This window comes from Schistocerca americana, chromosome 3 (genome assembly GCF_021461395.2).
Source record: "Schistocerca americana isolate TAMUIC-IGC-003095 chromosome 3, iqSchAmer2.1, whole genome shotgun sequence".
NCBI classification, from domain to species: domain Eukaryota; kingdom Metazoa; phylum Arthropoda; class Insecta; order Orthoptera; family Acrididae; genus Schistocerca; species Schistocerca americana.
This window is the reverse complement of record NC_060121.1, coordinates 526,002,052-526,021,569: the sequence shown is the minus strand read 5'-3', so window position 1 is coordinate 526,021,569 and position 19,518 is coordinate 526,002,052. Positions and strand designations below refer to the sequence as shown.

Genomic DNA, 19,518 nt, shown 5'->3' with positions numbered 1-19,518 from the left:
TCGCTGAATTTAACTGCATGTTTTCATCTTTGGGCATGTATGGCAGTATGCTGTAGTAAGGAACCAAACATAGGATAATACAGTACTGGTACTCCAAGAAAATTGGCAACCCGAAAATCGCACTGAAAAGGTTAATATCAGATAGGGGTGTACTTTAGTGTGAATCTGCATGTGAGAATATGCACTTAAAGCCGAATTATGCATTTCAGTATGGTTTACAAAATTGTGATGCTCTTGGGGCAGTCTCTGATGTCCTGTTTCTTTTATAACATAAGTTCTGTTAATGCTGTATATGTACGAACATATGTAAATGTTCACTTGAAGATGACTAAGCAGGCAAGTATTATTGAATAAAATGTTTTGTTTCAAATATATTGACACTTCAGAAGAATTTTACAAATCTGCCTTGCGTGGAACACAATGTTTTTTGATCACAAGACGTTTCAACACTTGTCCTGTATCTCCTCCAGGCCTGACGTTATTTCTTAATTTGTGTTGTTTACATTTTAAATTTACAGAATGCCATTCTTTCGTAAATTATAGAATGGCAGCAAACCATGTTTAAACATTTCAGTTCTCCGCATTGATTTATATTCATTCCTTGAATATAATATAAATGGTACAGGTTCTTGGCTTCAAAGATAATCGTGTTAATTTTTTATACAGTTTGAAACACTCATGAAATACTTATTGTCCTTAGTTGTGGTGTATACAACTTTTTTCTTTAATTTTTTGCCAGAAATTTTGTCTTCTTACTACCATTTTGCAGTGGTAATCGAGTGTAAACCTGATTGCGACTGCTGCGTAACAATATTGCAGGGAATGAATAAAAAACATCTATAAGTTAAATGTCACCACCCAGCAAAATAAAATTAGTAAAAATCAGTCTTGATCGGACAATCGTTTTCTAAAAATGTGGGCAGTTTCAGCATTTAATAGTAGGCCATCTTCAGACAATGTACCAGCTGACTGACGATGACAATAATGATGATGATGATGAAACTGCAGTACTGACCCCAGTCGCAAAACTCCCATCAAAGGCAGGGCTACCTGTGAAACCAGGCAAGTGATCTATGAGCTGAGCTGCAATCACTGTGCTGCATTTTATGTGGGCATAACAACCAACAAGCTGTCTGTATGCATGACCAACATACTGTGGCCAAGAAACAGCTTGATCACCCTGTTGTGGAACATGCTGCCCAATACAAGGTTCTTCATTTCAGTGACTGCTTCACAGCCTGTGCCATCTGGATCCTTCGCAGCAACACCAGCTTTTCTAAATTGCACAGGTGGGAACCCTCCCTACAATGTGTCCTATGTACCTATAACCCACCTAGCCTCAGCCTTTGTTAGTCATTGTTTTTTACACACCTGTCCCTTTCCCCCCACCAATGCAATGCCACCAATGATCTTTTAGTGGAGAAGGAGCAGCTTCTACCTCATATAGGTGTTAGGGGTAAAAAAAATTTAGAACTTAATGACATTTACAGCATGTGAAGAAAATTAGTGCTGAATTGTTAAGCAGGTAAAAATATGAATTTTTAAAACCACTTCCTCGTTGTGTTTGGCAGTGCATAAATGTAGGAATGACTCTTCATGGATCATTAAAATCATGTATCAGGCCGACATTTGCATTTGTTGAGAAGTTATCTTACCAACTGAGCTATCATCTGCATCAACATATACACGTGTACTCCACAAGTCACCATACAGTGCATAATGAAGAGTACACTGTACCATAATTAGTCATTTCCTGTTCCACTCACAAATAGAGTGATGGAAAAACGACTGTCTATATGCCTCTGTATGAGCCCTTATTTCTCGTATCTTATCTTTGTGGCCCATATGTGAAAAGTGTGTTGGCAGCATTAGAGTCAGCCTCGAATGCATTTTCTCTAAATTATCTCAACAGTGTGTGTTAAAAAAAAACACCACCTTTCCTCCATGGATTCCCATTTGTGTTCCCAAAGCAACCGTAATACTTGCGTGGTGTTCAAACCTACCAATAACAAATCTTTTAGCCTGCCTCTGAATTGAATTGCTTCAGTGTCTTTCTTCAATACGACCTGGTATGGATCCCAAACACTTGAAAGCAGTACTGAAGAATAGGCTGCGTTAGTGTCCTATATGTGGTTTCCTTTACAGATTGACCACACTTTCCCAAAATTCTCCCACAAAACTGAAGTTGACCGTTGACCTTCCCTATCACAATCCTCTCGTGCCTGTTCCATTTCATACTGCATTGTTATGTTACACCCAGATAATTGAACGATGTCACTGTGTCAAGCAGTCTGCTACTAATACTGTATTAAAACATTACAGATTTGTTTTTCCTACTCATCTGCATTGACTTATATTTTTCTACATTTATAGCCAGCTATTATTTGTCATACCAACTAGAAATTTTGTCGAAGTCATCTTGTATTCTCCTACAGTCACTCAACTTCATTATCTTCCCATACACCAAAGCATCATCAGCAAACAACTGCAGATTGCTGACCGCCCTGTCTGCCAGATCCATACTGGGTTCTGTTCCTTAAGAAGTCTTTGAGCCACTGACATATTGGGCAACCTATTACATATGCTCGTACTTTCATTAACAATCTGCTGTGGGGCATGACTTGGCCAAAGCTTTAATTTGTCTTTAAATCTATCACACTTTCTGAATTTCACTTATGGTCTCCTGCATACTACAATGAATTGATTGATATAACCAGATGCTACTCTGACATCTCTTTTCAGCTTCCCAGTTCCCATTGTCTGTCATTCCATCGATAAGTCTTATTGTGAAAGTGTGGATTTCTTTTTCCATTTGATATGAATATAAGCAGTCTCTGAAATACAAAAAGTTAGAGACTTTTTCCTTTTTTTCAGACTTATCAGAATCAGAAAATGAAGAATTTGATAGATCCCGAGTTACGAGAAAACGGTCAGTCGGTTTGAAGGTGCGTAGAAATGAGAAAGGGGAGACACAATTGCATACTGCTTGCATTGCTGGAAACAAAGCTCTTGTTAAGAAACTTCTTGAGCAGGTATGTAAAACAGTAAAATATTTTTACATTGTAAGTTTCATCTAGAAAGAAAATGCCCATGTAAATATTTCAACAAAATTATGGCAGATAAAACAGTTCAGTAGTGTATCAAAAAATTGTGCCAACATGGTTGCATTTTTAGCTATATTATTCTTTTCTTCCATACATTTACCTTCACAGTTATTAATATAGTTTCATTATTTAAATATCGTATGGATCCTACATTGTTGGGTTATGTACTACAGTACAATGGTGATATGTTTGCACTTCTGTTAATGAGTGAACACCCAGTTTTGTGATAAGTTGTTTTATGTGCCTCATCTTGCTTATAAAATCTTGGTGCAAACACCTTTTATTGAATAGAACAAGTGAAGTATACTTCCTTAACTGAACTATGACTATAGCATTGTGCACATAAAAGAGTGAGTGGTGGGGTAATGTGCAGTGGCAAGGAGCAGTGGACCACATGACGCTCCAGCCACCTGTATGTAGCATGCACATTGGGGTGTGTACAGAAATTTTAGTATTGATTTTCATGTTAGTTCAGGTGTGGTGGTATCACTTAGCCACTATAGTGTTTATTATGCCTGACATAAAGCAAACACGGCAAGTAATACGTTAAGAAGCAAGAGCAATAGTTTTCCAAGCATATAAATTCTGCTAGGCAGGGTCAGAATCCGGCTGTAGCACTCAACCCAGTGTTGCCAGTGCTGGTACTTTCTTATATGCACCCAGCTATAGAACAAGGATTTCTGCCCTTATTAAGTATGAGGCCTAATGTAGCAGATTATTTTAGTCCATCATGAAGATTAATATCAGAGCACTCTTCGGTGCAGAGTGCACTGGTTAAAAGACAGTAGCCACAATTTCTAACAAAGCTTACCATCTGAGTTTCTGCACCACTGGTTGTTGGGCATTGGCATCTAGATGATGTTTTTGTAATACTTTGCATCATAAAAGGAGCACTTACAGTGAAGTGTATAGATATATGTTAATAAAGATATTATTAAATTAAAAATATGGTTATAATAGAGGGAAACATTCCACGTAGGAAAAATATATCTAAAAACAAAGATGATGTGACTTACCAAATGAAAGTGCTGGCAGGTCGACAGACAAACAAACAAACACAAACATACACACAAAATTCAAGCTTTCGCAACAAACTGTTGCCTCATCAGGAAAGAGGGAAGGAGAGGGAAAGACGAAAGGATGTGGGTTTTAAGGGAGAGGGTAAGGAGTCATTCCAATCCCGGGAGCGGAAAGACTTACCTTAGGGGGAAAAAAGGACGGGTATACACTCGCGCACACACACACATATTCATCCACACATATACAGACACAAGCAGACATATTTAAAGACAAAGAGTTTGGGCAGAGATGTCAAGTCGAGGCAGAAGTGCAGAGGCAAAGATGTTGTTGAATGACAGGTGAGGTATGAGTGGCGGCAACTTGAAATTAGCGGAGATTGAGGCATGGTGGATAACAGGAAGAGAGGATATATTGAAGAGCAAGTTCCCATCTCCGGAGTTCGGATAGGTTGGTGTTAGTGGGAAGTATCCAGATAACCCGGACGGTGTAACACTGTGCCAAGATGTGCTGGTCGTGCACCAAGGCATGTTTAGCCACAGGGTGATCCTCATTACCAACAAACACTGTCTGCCTGTGTCCATTCATGCGAATTGACAGTTTGTTGCTGGTCATTCCCACATAGAATGCGTCACAGTGCAGGCAGGTCAGTTGGTAGATCACGTGGGTGCTTTCACACGTGGCTCTGCCTTTGATCGTGTACACCTTCCGGGTTACAGGACTGGAGTAAGTGGTGGTGGGAGGGTGCATGGGACAGGTTTTACACCGGGGGTGGTTACAAGGGTAGGAGCCAGAGGGTAGGGAAGGTGGTTTGGGGATTTCATAGGGATGAACTAAGAGGTTACGGAGGTTAGGTGGACGGCAGAAAGACACTCTTGGTGGAGTGGGGAGGATTTCATGGAGGATGGATCTCATTTCAGGGCAGGATTTGAGGAAGTCGTATCCCTGCTGGAGAGCCACATTCAGAATCTGATCCAGTTCCGGAAAGTATCCTGTCACAAGTGGGGCACTTTTGTGGTTCTTCTGTGGGAGGTTCTGGGTTTGAGAGGATAAGGAAGTGGCTCTGGTTATTTGCTTCTGTACCAGGTCGGGAGGGTAGTTGCGGGATGCGAAAGCTGTTGTCAGGTTGTTGGTGTAATGCTTCAGGGATTCCGGACTGGAGCAGATTCGTTTGCCACGAAGACCTAGGCTGTAGGGAAGGGACCGTTTGATGTGGAATGGGTGGCAGCTGTCGTAATGGAGGTACTGTTGCTTGTTGGTGGGTTTGATGTGGACGGACGTGTGAAGCTGGCCATTGGACAGGTGGAGGTCAACATCAAGGAAAGTGGCATGGGATTTGGAGTAGGACCAGGTGAATCTGATGGAACCAAAGGAGTTGAGGCTGGAGAGGAAATTCTGGAGTTCTTCTTCACTGTGAGTCCAGATCATGAAGATCTTCATGATCTGGACTTTTTTCCCCCTAAGGTAAGTCTTTCCGCTCCCGGGATTGGAATGACTCCTTACCCTCTCCCTTAAAACCCACATCCTTTCGTCTTTCCCTCTCCTTCCCTCTTTCCTGATGAGGCAACAGTTTGTTGCGAAAGCTTGAATTTTGTGTGTATGTTTGTGTTTGTTTGTGTGTCTGTCGACCTGCTAGCACTTTCATTTGGTAAGTCACATCATCTTTATTATTAAATTAAAATGTTAACAAGAGTGTGTAATCTCAAATGGGTTACTAGAATAAACAGTTGTTGAGATAATATCCAGTGGGCACATTCTCAGATTGTTGCAGAACTCCAGTGGCATGCATGTTGATATTCACGAAAATATTTTACATGACACTTTTCCTTTTATTACATCAGCGAAACAACAACAACAACAAAAGACTAGAATTCGTAGATCTTTTTATCAGTTCTGTCATTTTGTGTTTATATTTTTCATGTTAACAAATGTTTCCAGAGGTGAAAGAAGTGAAAAAGACTCATAAAAATACTGAGAGTGGCTGCGGATTGAGCCTGAGACCTTTGAATATGTAGTCTGGCACATTACCAGTGAACTACGCAGTAACACTTGAGAGCAGGGAAGGGGGGGGGGGGGGGGGTTGCAACTGATTTCCACTTTATCAGCGGGATCCGCCATTTTTATCCCTTTAATAGCATACTGCAGTAATGTGGCATAGGTATTTCATTGGTTACCAGAACTGCAGGTATTTAAGTGCAAACAAACATTTAACAAAATATTGTGTAGCTTTACTTTTCAAGATGATAGTTAATACTTCATGATTACCCCTCATATAAGTAGTTTATTAGCCCTGCATCAAATGTAGGATTAGCAGGGTTGAATGGTGCTTTGCAATCTTCATATCCAAGTTGTACATTTTCTCTAACTTCATAAATTTACACCATTGGTGTCATTCCAGCCCCTGATCTATGTAGCCCATTGATACTGTGAAGTGAGATAGTGTCTGGCTTTTAGTGTTACCTTTTTTAGTGTTTTTCTTCAGAATTTTTATCAATAGTGATTAGACATTTCTAAGCCACAACATAGCAAAGACTTCTGATTTAAGCTCTTTGAAGAATATTAAGAATAAGTGTGTAAATGGCATAAGTATTCAACAAGGCAAGTTTTCATTCATCATCCATAGCATAATTTTGTGTTTCATGAGTTATGGTAGCTGTTTTTACTTTTTTCCCCCTTTAGTTTCCTGTATCTCCTCCACTAAGCTTATAAAAAGACATTTACTTTTTTTAAAAATATCTGCCTTTAGAAGTTCATAAAACAAAAAAAAGTAAAGAGAAATTTTCATAAGGTATAAATATGTGATTTTGTGCCATTATTTATGATGTAGGGTCATCCTGTGAATGTTCGGGATCACTGTGGCTGGTTGCCTTTACACGAAGCAGCCAATCTTGGTTTCCCTGAGATTGTAGAGATGTTGTTGGATCATGGTGCAGCGATTAATGACAGAGGAGGAGCACTTTGTGGTGGGATTACACCTTTGCATGATGCAGCTTTGTGCGGAAATCTCTCAACTGTCCAAGTATTACTGAACCGTGGCGCATGTGTTGTCACACGTACAAATGAGGTAAACAGACTCATGTTGGTTATATTCATGTTACCTTACTGTGTGTGAAAATCATTTGAGATCAAATTAGAATAATCTCTAATTCTGCTTAAGGGGAAGACACCATTGGACTGCCTTCTGGAGTGGTATTCACAAAGTGGTGGCCTGGAGGCAGATGATCAGATTCTTTTTGAAGCCATTGAAAGACAGCTGAGAAATGCTTTGGAAAGAGGTATGTGGTGTTTTTTAATCAAGATTTTTATCCAGCAGATAGTCGTACCTGTTTGCTGGATGAAATTAGTATCATCAGGAGACATTAATTTGTAATCATTGGTTGATTCAGCAAGAAGTCTCAATAAAACATAATAGTGATACAAAATACACATCTGTTGAAGACTTCATGAAACTCAGTGTTTCACAATGAAATTATTTCCTGTTTAGTATTTTCGTAACTATGAAGATGACAATGAGCAGCTATGGAAACAGTTATTTTTTCAACCACACAGGTTTACAAAAATTAGGAACAAAAATAACATTGGCATAATGTGTCGCCTCCAAGGAACATATCTCAGTGGCACTGGGACCTTACATAAGAAGAACTACTAAAGAGTAGCACAGAAGGCAACTGAAAGAAATACATAATGAAATGAACAGAAATGACACCTTTATTCAAAGACAATAATTACACTGAAGTCACCATTACTTAAGATGGTCTTTTGGACATTACAAAAGGCAGGGCATGGTTCTTAATAGAGTGTGTGATCATCACAGATGGTACTGCTTACTCTGCAACGTGCTCCCATGCTGGCCACACGGTTGGTAAGGAGTGCTTGTGTTAGGGCATTCAATTCCTCTATCAGCTTGGTTGACGACTATTGAATGGTCATTGGTGCATGTGGATGTGCTGCAACATGTCTCCCCCGTGCACTCTAAACATGCTCGATAGGATTTAAGTTGAGGCGAGGCTCTTGAGGTTTACAAAACTCTGCCTTCTGCAAAACACAATGGCTTTTTTATACCCAGACATGTCTCAAGATCTGTATGTCATCTTCAGTGGGTCTTGATATGTTTCTGAGAAACTGCTTAATTTTGAAGGACAGTGGTGGACAGGTTGTACTGCTGTTATGGGTTTTACGTCTTGGCAATAAGCAATATTTTTTGTTCTGTGTTAAATCCTTTGTGTGCTTATTTTTGAGCTGTAGTTATATACAGTGTTTCACACAATTTTTCTCTTGACTCTCACCTAGTAATGCCAGATTATACAAAACTGAGATTTAGGAAAACATCTCGTTGCAGTCATTGAGTAATGTCACTTTCCTAAATCTCATTTATATGCATGAAAACTTGGGATACCATGTGAAAGTGAAGTGGAAAAAGTATGACAATCAGTGAAAATAATAATTCTCTACAAAGAAACACACAAAGTGACATATGAGGGCTTCTCATAAATTGACCTCGGATTGGCTGTTGAAAAAAGAAAAAAAATGGGTAAAATGTTTTTTGCGTATACAATCTGTACTTACATGTTGACATTATTTGTCCTCATAGTCACCACCCAAATTCAAACATTTTTTTCCCCTTGTAAAAGAATGGTGTCACCAGATGCCTCAGCCAGTTGTTGACAACATCCTTGAGCCGACTGTCGATTGTAAAGTGCTGTCAGCAGCCAGTTCTTCAGCTTGGGAAAGAGATTAAATTCATATGGTGCTAAATCAGGACTGTAGTGAGGATGCTGCTGAAAGCCAAGGAGTCTGTGTGTGTGTGTGTGTGTGTGCGCGTGTGTGCGCGCGCGCGCTGTATGGGATTGTGCATTGTCGCAATGGAAAATGTTTCCTTTAGTAATCATCTTTTGGGGTTGTTTTTTAAAAATTGACATTCAGAGTTTCATCCGAGGTGCGATAAAAAAGTAATACGAATTTTTGAATTTTGTGGGCTTTATACAACCGATTTTCAATTATTTTTTTTTTTTAATTATGTTGGTACATATATTCCTGAAGTATGTTTGTTTTTTCATCTGTTTTGAATATTTAGTTTATTATCATGAAGGTTATATGCATTTTTGAGTGCTCGGTGAATTTTTGCTTTTGAAAAAGAGGGATCAAATAATTTGCATTAAATCTTGTTTGAAAAATGGAACAGAGTGCAGCACCAGTCTCGAAATGTTGATTGTGACTTTTGCGGCTCTGCTGTGAGTAAGCCAAGAGGTTATGAGTGGTATAAACATTTCAAAGAGAATTGAAGAAGTTGAAGATGATGACTGCTCTGTACACCCTAGCACATCAATTACATATGACAATGTGGAAGAAATAAGGAAAATAGTTCTGGAAAATTGGCGAATCACCATCAGGAAGATTGCTGATGATGTTGACATATCCTTTTGTTCGTGCCAAGCAATTTTTTTAAATATATTTTGGGCATGAAATGTGTAGCAGCAAAGTTTGTTCAGCAAGTGTTGAATTTTGACCAAAAAAGATGTTGCGTAGACATTGCTCAGGAATTGATGAATGAAGTCAACAGTGATCCAGAATTTCTAAAGAAGGTTATAACAGGTGTCGAAACTTGGTTATAGAGGTGTGATGTGAAAACCAAGGCCCAGTCATCCCAATGGAAACTTTCTGAAGATCCAAGATGGAAAACAAATTCGAGAAATTCGATCACATGTGAATGCTGTTCTCACTATTTTCTTTGATTAGAATGGGATAGTGCATGATGAGTTCCTGCCTTATGGTTGTAAGGTCAATAACGAATACCACCTGGAAGTTATGTGCCACTTGCATGAAGCATTCTGAAGAAAACGACCGTAATGGCAAAACCACTTGTGGAAGCTGCATCATGACAATGCTCACACACACACACACACACACACACACACACACACACACACACACACACACACACACAATGCTTGTTCATGATTTGTTTTTGGCAACCCGAAAAGATTTTCAGCTAAGCAAGTGCCATGAAATAAAAAGCATTTGTTTATATCTAACAGCCAGTTGGAAGTTAATTTATGAATGGGCCTCATACAGTACAATGTGCTGTCAAGCCATAAAAGACATTTAAAAAAATTAGGATAATTTGTCCAATCCCATCTTCAAAAATTAATGCAGTTCCAGAAATAAAAGAAGACCCACTGTAGATTATACATATGTATCAAAACATTTATGTGCAGGCAATATAAATAAAATAAAATAAAATAAAAATCGTGTTTTGCAGAAGGCGGAGTTTTAAAAATGGAAACATAATTCACAAATATGAAAAGTGACTAAAAAGAGCAAGTGGCTAAAACAAACTTCCAAACCTGGTAAGGTAATTATTGAGAAGGCTACTAAATATTTCATACACAGTGAATTTATTGTGTATCAGTCAGTTGAAAAAGTAAAAGAAGATGCACATAGGAATTTCATATTGTGATTCATAACAGAACTGCTGAGAATCCACTGGAAGAGAATGTGGCCTAGGACTTCGTTTAAAATATTGCTGCGGAGTATACCACAGTGAAAGTTCATTTTAAGTACTGGTAATGGTGTACAAAAGTAATAAAGGTCTGTTGCAAATAATTACTCAAAATTTTGTTAATTTTTGATATTTTTCCAGTACTAGAGCAGTTTAAATCAAATGCTACATTCCTATTTCAGCCTGGTAAACAGCTGCGAGTAAGAAATCAAATCTCCTTAAACTCATGCAACCCAGCTTGCATAAAAGATATTTTATTGTAAATAACTACACCAATCTGCTTAAAGTTTTTATCGTACTATGCTGCAGTTAGTTTCAACCAAGAGGTCATCATCTCATGGAACTTCTAGTGAGTAAGCTAGATGCAAGCAAGGAAACTACTGGCTCCCACGGTTAAGGTTTTCAAGTATTCACTTATTTGACAATTTTGTGGAACAAGTTCCTTTCAGCAGTTCATACTTCAGTTTTCTCAGATACCCATTTTCAAACTACTTTTTTGACAGATGCATTTTCACCAAAGATGATTTCCATCTCTACCCCCCATCCATTTCCTTGTTGCTAAGCAGTCAAAAAGAAGAATCCATTTTATATCCTAGAAAGTACTGAATATAGCCTTAACAACACATAAGATTGACATTATCTAACTTTTGTGCTGGGTTACTGATTTCCATACACTGCTTTGATTGCTGTTTCATTTCTTGCATCAAGTATTTTAAAAATTTTGTGTTACTACTCAATTGGATTCTTTTTGAAGCAAACCAATCATCAATCATAATTTCGTTTTGGCTAGCTTTTAACAAATCTGGCTCCTATTTTGTTCATGCTTAATTTTTCATGTCAGTGCATTTTACACTTTCTTTTCATACTTGTGATGATGTGTGCTATTTCATACACCTTTGACTACCTGTCTTCCTGTACAGTATTGTGTGCTGTTTCAGTGTTATCATCTGTCATTCCAGTTTTGTGGCATCTTTCAATAGATCATGTTCAAGAGATGTGTGAGTTCACTCAGTCATTAAGTGTTGAAAGTAGAAGACAATCCCTATAAACCTTCAACAACTCAAGATGAAATTTTTTTGTGATAAACTGCCAAAAACAAGGATTAAGTGATGGTACAGTATTCCAGTTTATACATTTGAATGAAACACAAAAGAACTGACTGCATTGAAATACCGTATAAGCAAAAAGCAAATAAGCAGATCAGCATTTGAAGCACGCAAAATTAAAGAATGTAGTAAATCAATCTATCATCAATAACAGTGCAATCTCTGTGTGAGGCTGTGACATTTGAATTACATAGTTAGCCCTAAAGAATATATTTTTGCGGAAGATCTTGCTTCAAGTGTTTGCCAATGTGATTTCAAGCATTGCGGTTTCACTTGCTTGCAATACAAATACTGCAATCACCATTTGTGAGATTACGCAATTTTAGCATATGCTCAATGTGTCTGACACAATGTGTGTACTAGATATTGAGCTTCGTTCCTAGGTAGGCTATACAAATGTTTATAAGCAAAATTGTTTCTAGATAAACCACAATTTCCTAGTATCTTAAGAATGAATGAAAGCCAGCCATTTGCTTTACATATAAGTGGGTGTATGTGATTCCTTCACTTCATATACATGTAGATTGTTATTCCCAGGCATTTGCTTGCATAACTAATTCCAGTTGTTAGTTCATAAACATATAGTTATAAAGTACTACACTTCAGTTTTTCTTAAAAAGCATGAGCTTATGTTCCTATGTATTGTGAAAAGGGTTTTCGTACTGGAGAAGAGAGCAGTGAGAATCATAACAGAAGTGAAATAAGGAACATCTTGTTGAAGCCTATTTACTACTTTTAATATTCTCACAAGTTTTACCCTGTATATGCTAAAAACCATTATGTTAGTGAAAGAAGACACCAATGTCACAAGCAGGATCATTCGAAATGGTGTAAAACAGTATTGATATGATTAATAGATGATTAACAGCGTTAGTAGCATAAAGAGTTGTTTTTCTTAATTTACCAACAAATAATCTTAAGATTTTGACTGGAGGTACTTCAACAGTGCCTTATTCATAAATTCCCATATAAACTGGAACAAACATGAATCATAATGTAAGCAACAATCCCATCCTAGCAATAAATGTAGTACAAATTTACATGTGAAACCCCACTGCTCAATATTGATTGAATTATTATCTTACTGTATCAATTAAATAATAGTAGAATAGTGCAAAAATGTCTGTGTGTGCAAATGACAGTCTAATTGTACAATGTTGACACTGCATGCCATGTAAAATTGTGTGTCATATCCGCAAAAAGACGGAGAATGCAACTGATTCTGCCTGCTAAGTCAATATAGTAGAGGTTCAAAAAAAGTGTTTAATGATTTGAGAGGCTGTAGCACTCATCAAAACGAGAAAAATAAGTCCAATAAATGTGAGTCCGAAAATGCATGCTTTACAAGATAAAAACGTGTTTATAGGAAGGACTGCACGATGCTTGGTTGTGGATATTAGCACAGTTGTTGAATTATTGCTCCTTCAAATGTGTCAGCAGGGTATTAAGATGTGTTACGCACAGTACTTCACCCCTTATTAGGTGGTCTGCACTCAGTAGTGTGGTTCAAGTCGTTTTGTAGTCTACATTAATTTTCGTTGTCCAGAATGAGATTTTCACTCTGCAGCGGAGTGTGCGCTGATATGAAACTTCCTGGCAGATTAAAACTGTGTGCCCGACCGAGACTCGAACTCGGGACCTATGCCTTTCGCGGGCAAGTGCTCTACCATCTGAGCTACCGAAGCACGACTCACGCCCGGTCCTCACAGCTTTACTTCTGCCAGTATCTCGTCTCCTACCTTCCAAACTTTAGGTCCCGAGTTCGAGTCTCGGTCGGGCACACAGTTTTAATCTGCCAGGAGGTTTCAGTGTGTGTTATGTTTGTTGGAAGATACCCTTGATACCAGTGTGCGACGATTAGTGGCAGTAGATGGCATGTCTCACTCTCTTATCTGGGGAGGGGATATTTCATGAACAGTTGCTGTACCCTTATCATCTGCAGCACAGTCAGGCCCTAAGGCCACAGGATCATCATGGCAGCTGGCCTTGTCAGTGGCTGTTGCAGAAGTGTGCCACAGATCTACTGTCCACATACAAGATTGTAGTTACTGATGAGCCAGGGTTCACAAGAGAAGGTGTTGTGAATTTCCATAACCAGCACGTATTGGCAGGTGTAAATCACCAAGACATTCAGGGAAAAGGTCATCAGAACCAATTCTTAATCAATGTGTCTTCAGGCCTACTTGGCAGTGGATTAATAGGGCCATATGTGCGAGCACAAAGGTTATTGTGGTGCGTTATCTGGACTTTCTCATTAATGTATTGCCTACCTTGCTGGAGGCTGTGCCGTTGCAACAACGAATATAAGTTATTCATGCACAATGGCGCACTAGCACACTTTTGTCACAATGTGCACGAACATCAGATGCAAACATTTCAGGACTGCTGCATTGGTCGGGGGCCCCCCACAACTCCCCAGACCTCAATCCCTTAGACTTTTGGGATTGGGAATACTTGAAGGAATTGTTCTATGACATGCCAATTAAAGAGATGTGCACACTACAGGGTTGCATCTTCAATGTGTGCCAGCAGGTACAACAACAACAACTGGGTATACTTCAAAGGGTGTGTCATTCATTATGCTGGAGGGAAGAGGGCTGCATTGTCATGAATTTGATGCCGGAGAGCAGAGGGGTGCAGTGTCATGAATGGACACCACATTTAATGCCTCTGTGAACACGTTTATCGCAGAAAGTATGCATTTTCAGACCCATTTTTATTGGACTTATTTTTCTTGTTTCTATAAGTACTACCACCTCCCAAAGTATTTGACACTTCTTTTGAAGACCCTGAATACATTAAAATTTGTGAAAATTGCAACATTCATAAAAAAAGACAGAAATGAATCTGAATTCAAAGGTTATGTTTAACAATGTACCAGCAATAGCTCTCACAGAGATGGCATAGTTTTAAGGCGAACAGCCGCCTTTTCTATGAGTCTGGAAAGTTCTTTGTCGTGACAGTCAAGCGAAAACGTCAAAGCAAATATTAATGTGTCTCAATGATATTAAAAAAGCACAAGTGGGTGTGACTTGAGTGTATGGATTGGGAATGGGCCATTCAGTGTGACCGCAGCATGGGATGACTACCATCTTGTCCACGTATCCATAACAGACTATACAGCTATATCCAAACTGTTGACTTGATGCTGACACAAATGTTTGTATAGAATTTGAAGTCATATGGTATTCATCCGTTATCCACTTGACCAAGTAGTATCTCTATCCAGTGACTATATGACAATTCTAGCTGGCCTCGGTTCAGAGAATTGCTCTTTAACCTTTGTTTCCTTCCCAGTTAAGAGGAGCTGTCATTTTGATAGTTGTGGCATCACCATGTGAGTATGTCATATTTTGACAGAAGGTTTGTATTCTGAACAAAAGGCATAAAGTGACTACTGGCAGTAAGACCTCCATTTTAAATGTTGATGCTACTAGCATGAAACACTTGTAAAATTCTGTGAAGAAACAGATCACAAAACTATTAGAAAGGTGACTGGAAAATCTTCCAAATCAGCCTAGTCTTCACAGTGTATATCCTTTTTTGCCATTTTATTTTATTGTTGTTATTTTTTTCTTTATTTCTAACCAGATTCTATATCACAGAGATCTACTGTAAACAAGTTTAAGAGTGGAGCTAATTCACTTGTAAGTCATTATATAACATGCTATATCACTCACTGTAGTAACCAAGTAATACTCATAACTGATCCAAGTCACACAACTATGGCTGTAATGATAACCTGTGAACAGTCAGAAGACCACAAGAAACAGAACACTGATGTGTGCAATACAAACTAGAATCACATAGGGAGAGAGAGAGAGAGACAAAAGGTGTAAGTTGTCAGTAGGTGGTGTAGCGGGGACAGCACTGCATGCTTGCGTCCAGCAACTGGCCCATGCTGATACAGTTGGCGACAGATTCGAACATGCACGCGCAGCGACACTACACTCAGCACGTTCACACTCACTCGCACTAGTAGCAGCATACAGCACACCTCTATCTCGTGTGAAGTGGGTGCGCAGGCTGCCCGACAAAAGACACATCCATCGAATCCGGAACCGTGGCAGCGGGTGCTGGCAGACGAGTTGGGACTACATGTTGGACGGGCACTGGAGCATAGGGCTGGAATGTGTTTCGACGTGGGCACGCTCGAGGGTAGTGTGTCCAGTGCAGAACCCGATGACAGCTCTGGAGAGGGGAGTGCCATCACCATTTCTGCGTCATTGTTAGCAGGCAGGTCCCAGTGTGGAGAAGACAGGGCTGGATTCAATGGCGATGATGGCCAAGGCAGTGATGGTGAGGGGACCGGTGGAGGCGACCCAAGAAGAACAGCAGGCTGCAGCAACAGACTCGAGGTCAGAGATGGAGCAGTGCCCAGTGCCGTAATTCTGAAGACCCATGCCGCCGCACAGGTAGGAGGCAGCCAATGGGATGGAGGTGCCCCACAGCAGGCGACAGCCGGCTCGCGGTGGGCTGTGGCGACAGAGGTCGCACCCGCAAACCGGTACCTTATGGCAGCGAGCGGGATGCAACAGATCAAAGTGGCACACCACCAACTTGTCGGCCATAAGGACGGCGTTCCTGGCAGTGGACAACAGTGGCTGGTATCCACTTGTTCCAGCAACCAAACCCTTGTACTCACAATGACGATTCCGACGCAAAGTATCTGGATGAACCTGACTGTGGCAGGTGCTGCACAGGCCACAGAAGGTGGAGGAGTGTGCGTGGCTGCCGGCTGTGAAGGAAAATTTGCCAGGTTCTGCTCCCACATAGGCATGAAGTGATAGGTGCTCAGAAAACAGAGAAGGATATTGTCCAGTGAAGAATCCACAACAAACATTTTATTTGGGACTTCAGTGTGTACACTAGTCGGTCAGCCTCACCATGTAATTGAGGGTGGAAGAGATGAGCCATAATATGACAAAATCTATGACGGGAACAAAACAATTGAAAGTTGTGAGGAAAAAACTGGGGCCCATCATCGGAAAGTAAGCTACAAGGCAACCCCTCAATAGAAAAAATTGTCAAAGTGTACAAATTGTGACCTCAGCTGATGCTGACACACACCAGAGAATATAAGGAAACTGGAAGAATGTATCCATCATCAAGAGCCAATAGGAATTCAAGAAGGGACCTACAAAGTCTACATTAATATGTTCCTATGGCTGATGTGGAGTGTGCCAGAGGGCAGAGATGCACTGGGAGCTGCCAGTTGTTGGGCACACTACTCACTAGCTGTGAAAAAACAAACCATTTTGCCGTCAATCCCAGGGCAAAAACATGTCTCCTAGGCAACAGTTTAGTGTGCAAAACTCCCCAATGTCACTGGTGGAGAAGCCACAGAACCTCACACTGTAATGAGGCAGGAATGACTACCCTGGGAGAGATGTCTTCCGTGGGCAACAGCAAAACACAATCAAAAACAGAGAGGCGATACCGTAAGGAAAAATAGTTGTGCAGGGGTCCGAAACATGATCTGTCGGTTTACATGGCCAGCCCTGTTGAACAAACCGAACCATCCAGCAGAGAATCGGATCGATGGCAACAGCAGCTGCTATGCAAGAGCTCGTAATTGGGGAAACCATCAACTGCATCCTGTATTTCAATATTGGGATGGAAGAAAAGCAATTTTTCATTAACAAAATCAAGATCAGGACCTACAGGAAGGCAGGATGAAAATGGATATTGTAATTGTAGCAAGTCAAGAACAGTGTCCAGTTTTGTAGGCAGTGTGCCACCTTGTCAGGCAAGAAAGTGAGAGGGTTAAACAAGGAAACAATGGGATTATGGAGGCATTCAAAAAAACATGAAAATTCTGGCAAGCATAGACTGTGGCAAGAGCCTCTTTTCCCACTTGAGAGTAATACTGCAGGGCTGGAGTGGGAGGCGAAAGAAACAGGTCGTTCAAAGCCGTCGGCATATTGGTGCGCTAGGATCATGCCGAGACTGTACTTTGAGGCATCAGTCACCAAAACAATGTGCTGATCCATAGAGAATGGAGCTATACAAGGTGCCAAGAACAGTTTGGATTTCAACATTTGAAAAGCACGTTCTCAATCTGGGCTTCAGCAAAAGGTGCATTCCCATTTAACAAAATGGGCGGTAGGTGGACCAGTGTGGCCGCCTCAGCAGGAATTTCTGGTAGTAGGCTATCTTCCGTAGGAAGACCTGAAATCCCTTCATGGACGAGGGGCGAGGCATAGATGAAGATGAAGATGGGGTCTGGCAGAGGAAGAGCCTCGTGCTGCGACACCTTGAACCCCAAACCCCAAATAAATAATAGAAGGTTGAAAAAAACTGAGATTTCACAAGGTTACACTAAGTGTGCAGACCATAAGACAGAAAACAAAGTGTGGAATTTTTCAAGTGATCAGCCGCGGAGGAACCCATGACAGTGATATCCAGATAATTTATTCAACCCTGGACAGGCATAGTCAGTTGCTCCAAAAATTGTTGGAAAATACCAGGAGTGCTAGTCACGCCAAAAGGAAGACATAAATATTGGTAGGGACCAAAAGGAGTATTCAAAACCAGACTGCACAAATACTCTTCATCCAAACTCTTCAGACAGAACAGTTTTAGAAAAGTACTGGGCAATTGCAGTTTTCGTCAACAGTTCATCTTGGTGTGGGGGAGGATATGATCCTCGATCAACTGCACATTGACAGTGGTACTGAAGTTTTCCAAACGGTTTCAAAAGCCAAAAAATGCTTTTGAGTCTTTTTTTCTTAAGCTTCCCAGTGTTTGGCTGAATCATATGGAGGAAAAGTGGGTGCGCGGACTGGTCGAACGGTACCCTGTCTGTTACTGGAAGCCGACAGAGTGTTTCACAGCCAAAACACGCTGCTCAGCCGGGGCCAGTAGCACGACTTCTGTAATGAATAAACCTGATGAAACTGCACTTAAAGACTACACATGTGGAAACCTTTCAAAACTCTTCTCCAATGGTATAGTAACCAAGTAATACACAAAACTGATCCGAGTCACACGAATATGGCTTTATTTGTAACCTCTGATCAATAATGGAATAGCCTCTCAAGACTCCACAAGACACAGAACAACTGACGTGCACGATGCAACTAGAATAACATAGAGAAGGTCAGTCAGCACTGCTCCATGCATATATATGTGCGTGTCGCTGGGAGACGTCATGCCGGAGACCATACTGCGCACACGCCTTGCGCAGGTGCCTCCAGCTGCCAACCTGCATTGATAAAGTTATCTGCTGATTCAAGTGCACATGCACGGCGTCACCACACTCTGCACACTCATACTTGTGTGCACTAGTAGCAGGGTATGTGGTATTTGAATAGTGGCAAAGTTATTTGATTTTTTTTCTGTAAAGGAAAATTTGTAGATTGGAGTTCATCTTTCACTTCGCTGTTTTCTGCTTTGGTCTTTTTCCCATCAACATATTGTCTGGGCACTAATTTTTGTGCCCGATACCCTTCGCATCTTGTACACTATGGGGGACTACCTAGTAGTGAAAGCTTCCCATGCCCCAGATGCAGTTAATTACTAACGTACTTTACACTCAACCTGCCTATGGAGTGTACAACTGCTGTGGAATATTTAGAGATTTATGTTTATCACCTAGCTGAGGTTGACATCATTTCAACTGGATGGCAGCTGTGCTGCAGACTCACTTTGTCTTCTGCTTTGAACCCAACAGATAGCATTTCAGTTTACAATACACTATTTTGTAGCCAACTTGATTGCAGCACTATCGTCAGACTCTTAACTGCATTATATACTTCCTGTTAACTCGAAAAACTGTTTCAAATGCAAC

The 19,518-nt window shown here is 40.3% G+C and overlaps 1 protein-coding gene across 4 annotated transcripts in view; it reads left to right on the top strand.

Annotated features, from left to right (window-relative positions):
* LOC124607036 (tonsoku-like protein) overlaps nt 1-19,518 on the top strand; it is a 276,592-nt gene that overhangs the window by 139,038 nt on the left and 118,036 nt on the right. For all 4 annotated transcript variants that reach the window (XM_047139207.1, XM_047139205.1, XM_047139204.1 and 1 more), the window contains 3 exons: nt 2,875-3,032; nt 6,949-7,185; nt 7,279-7,396. In XM_047139207.1, coding sequence (XP_046995163.1) covers nt 2,875-3,032; nt 6,949-7,185; nt 7,279-7,396 — 513 coding nt within the window. The remainder of the gene's footprint in view (nt 1-2,874; nt 3,033-6,948; nt 7,186-7,278; nt 7,397-19,518) is intronic.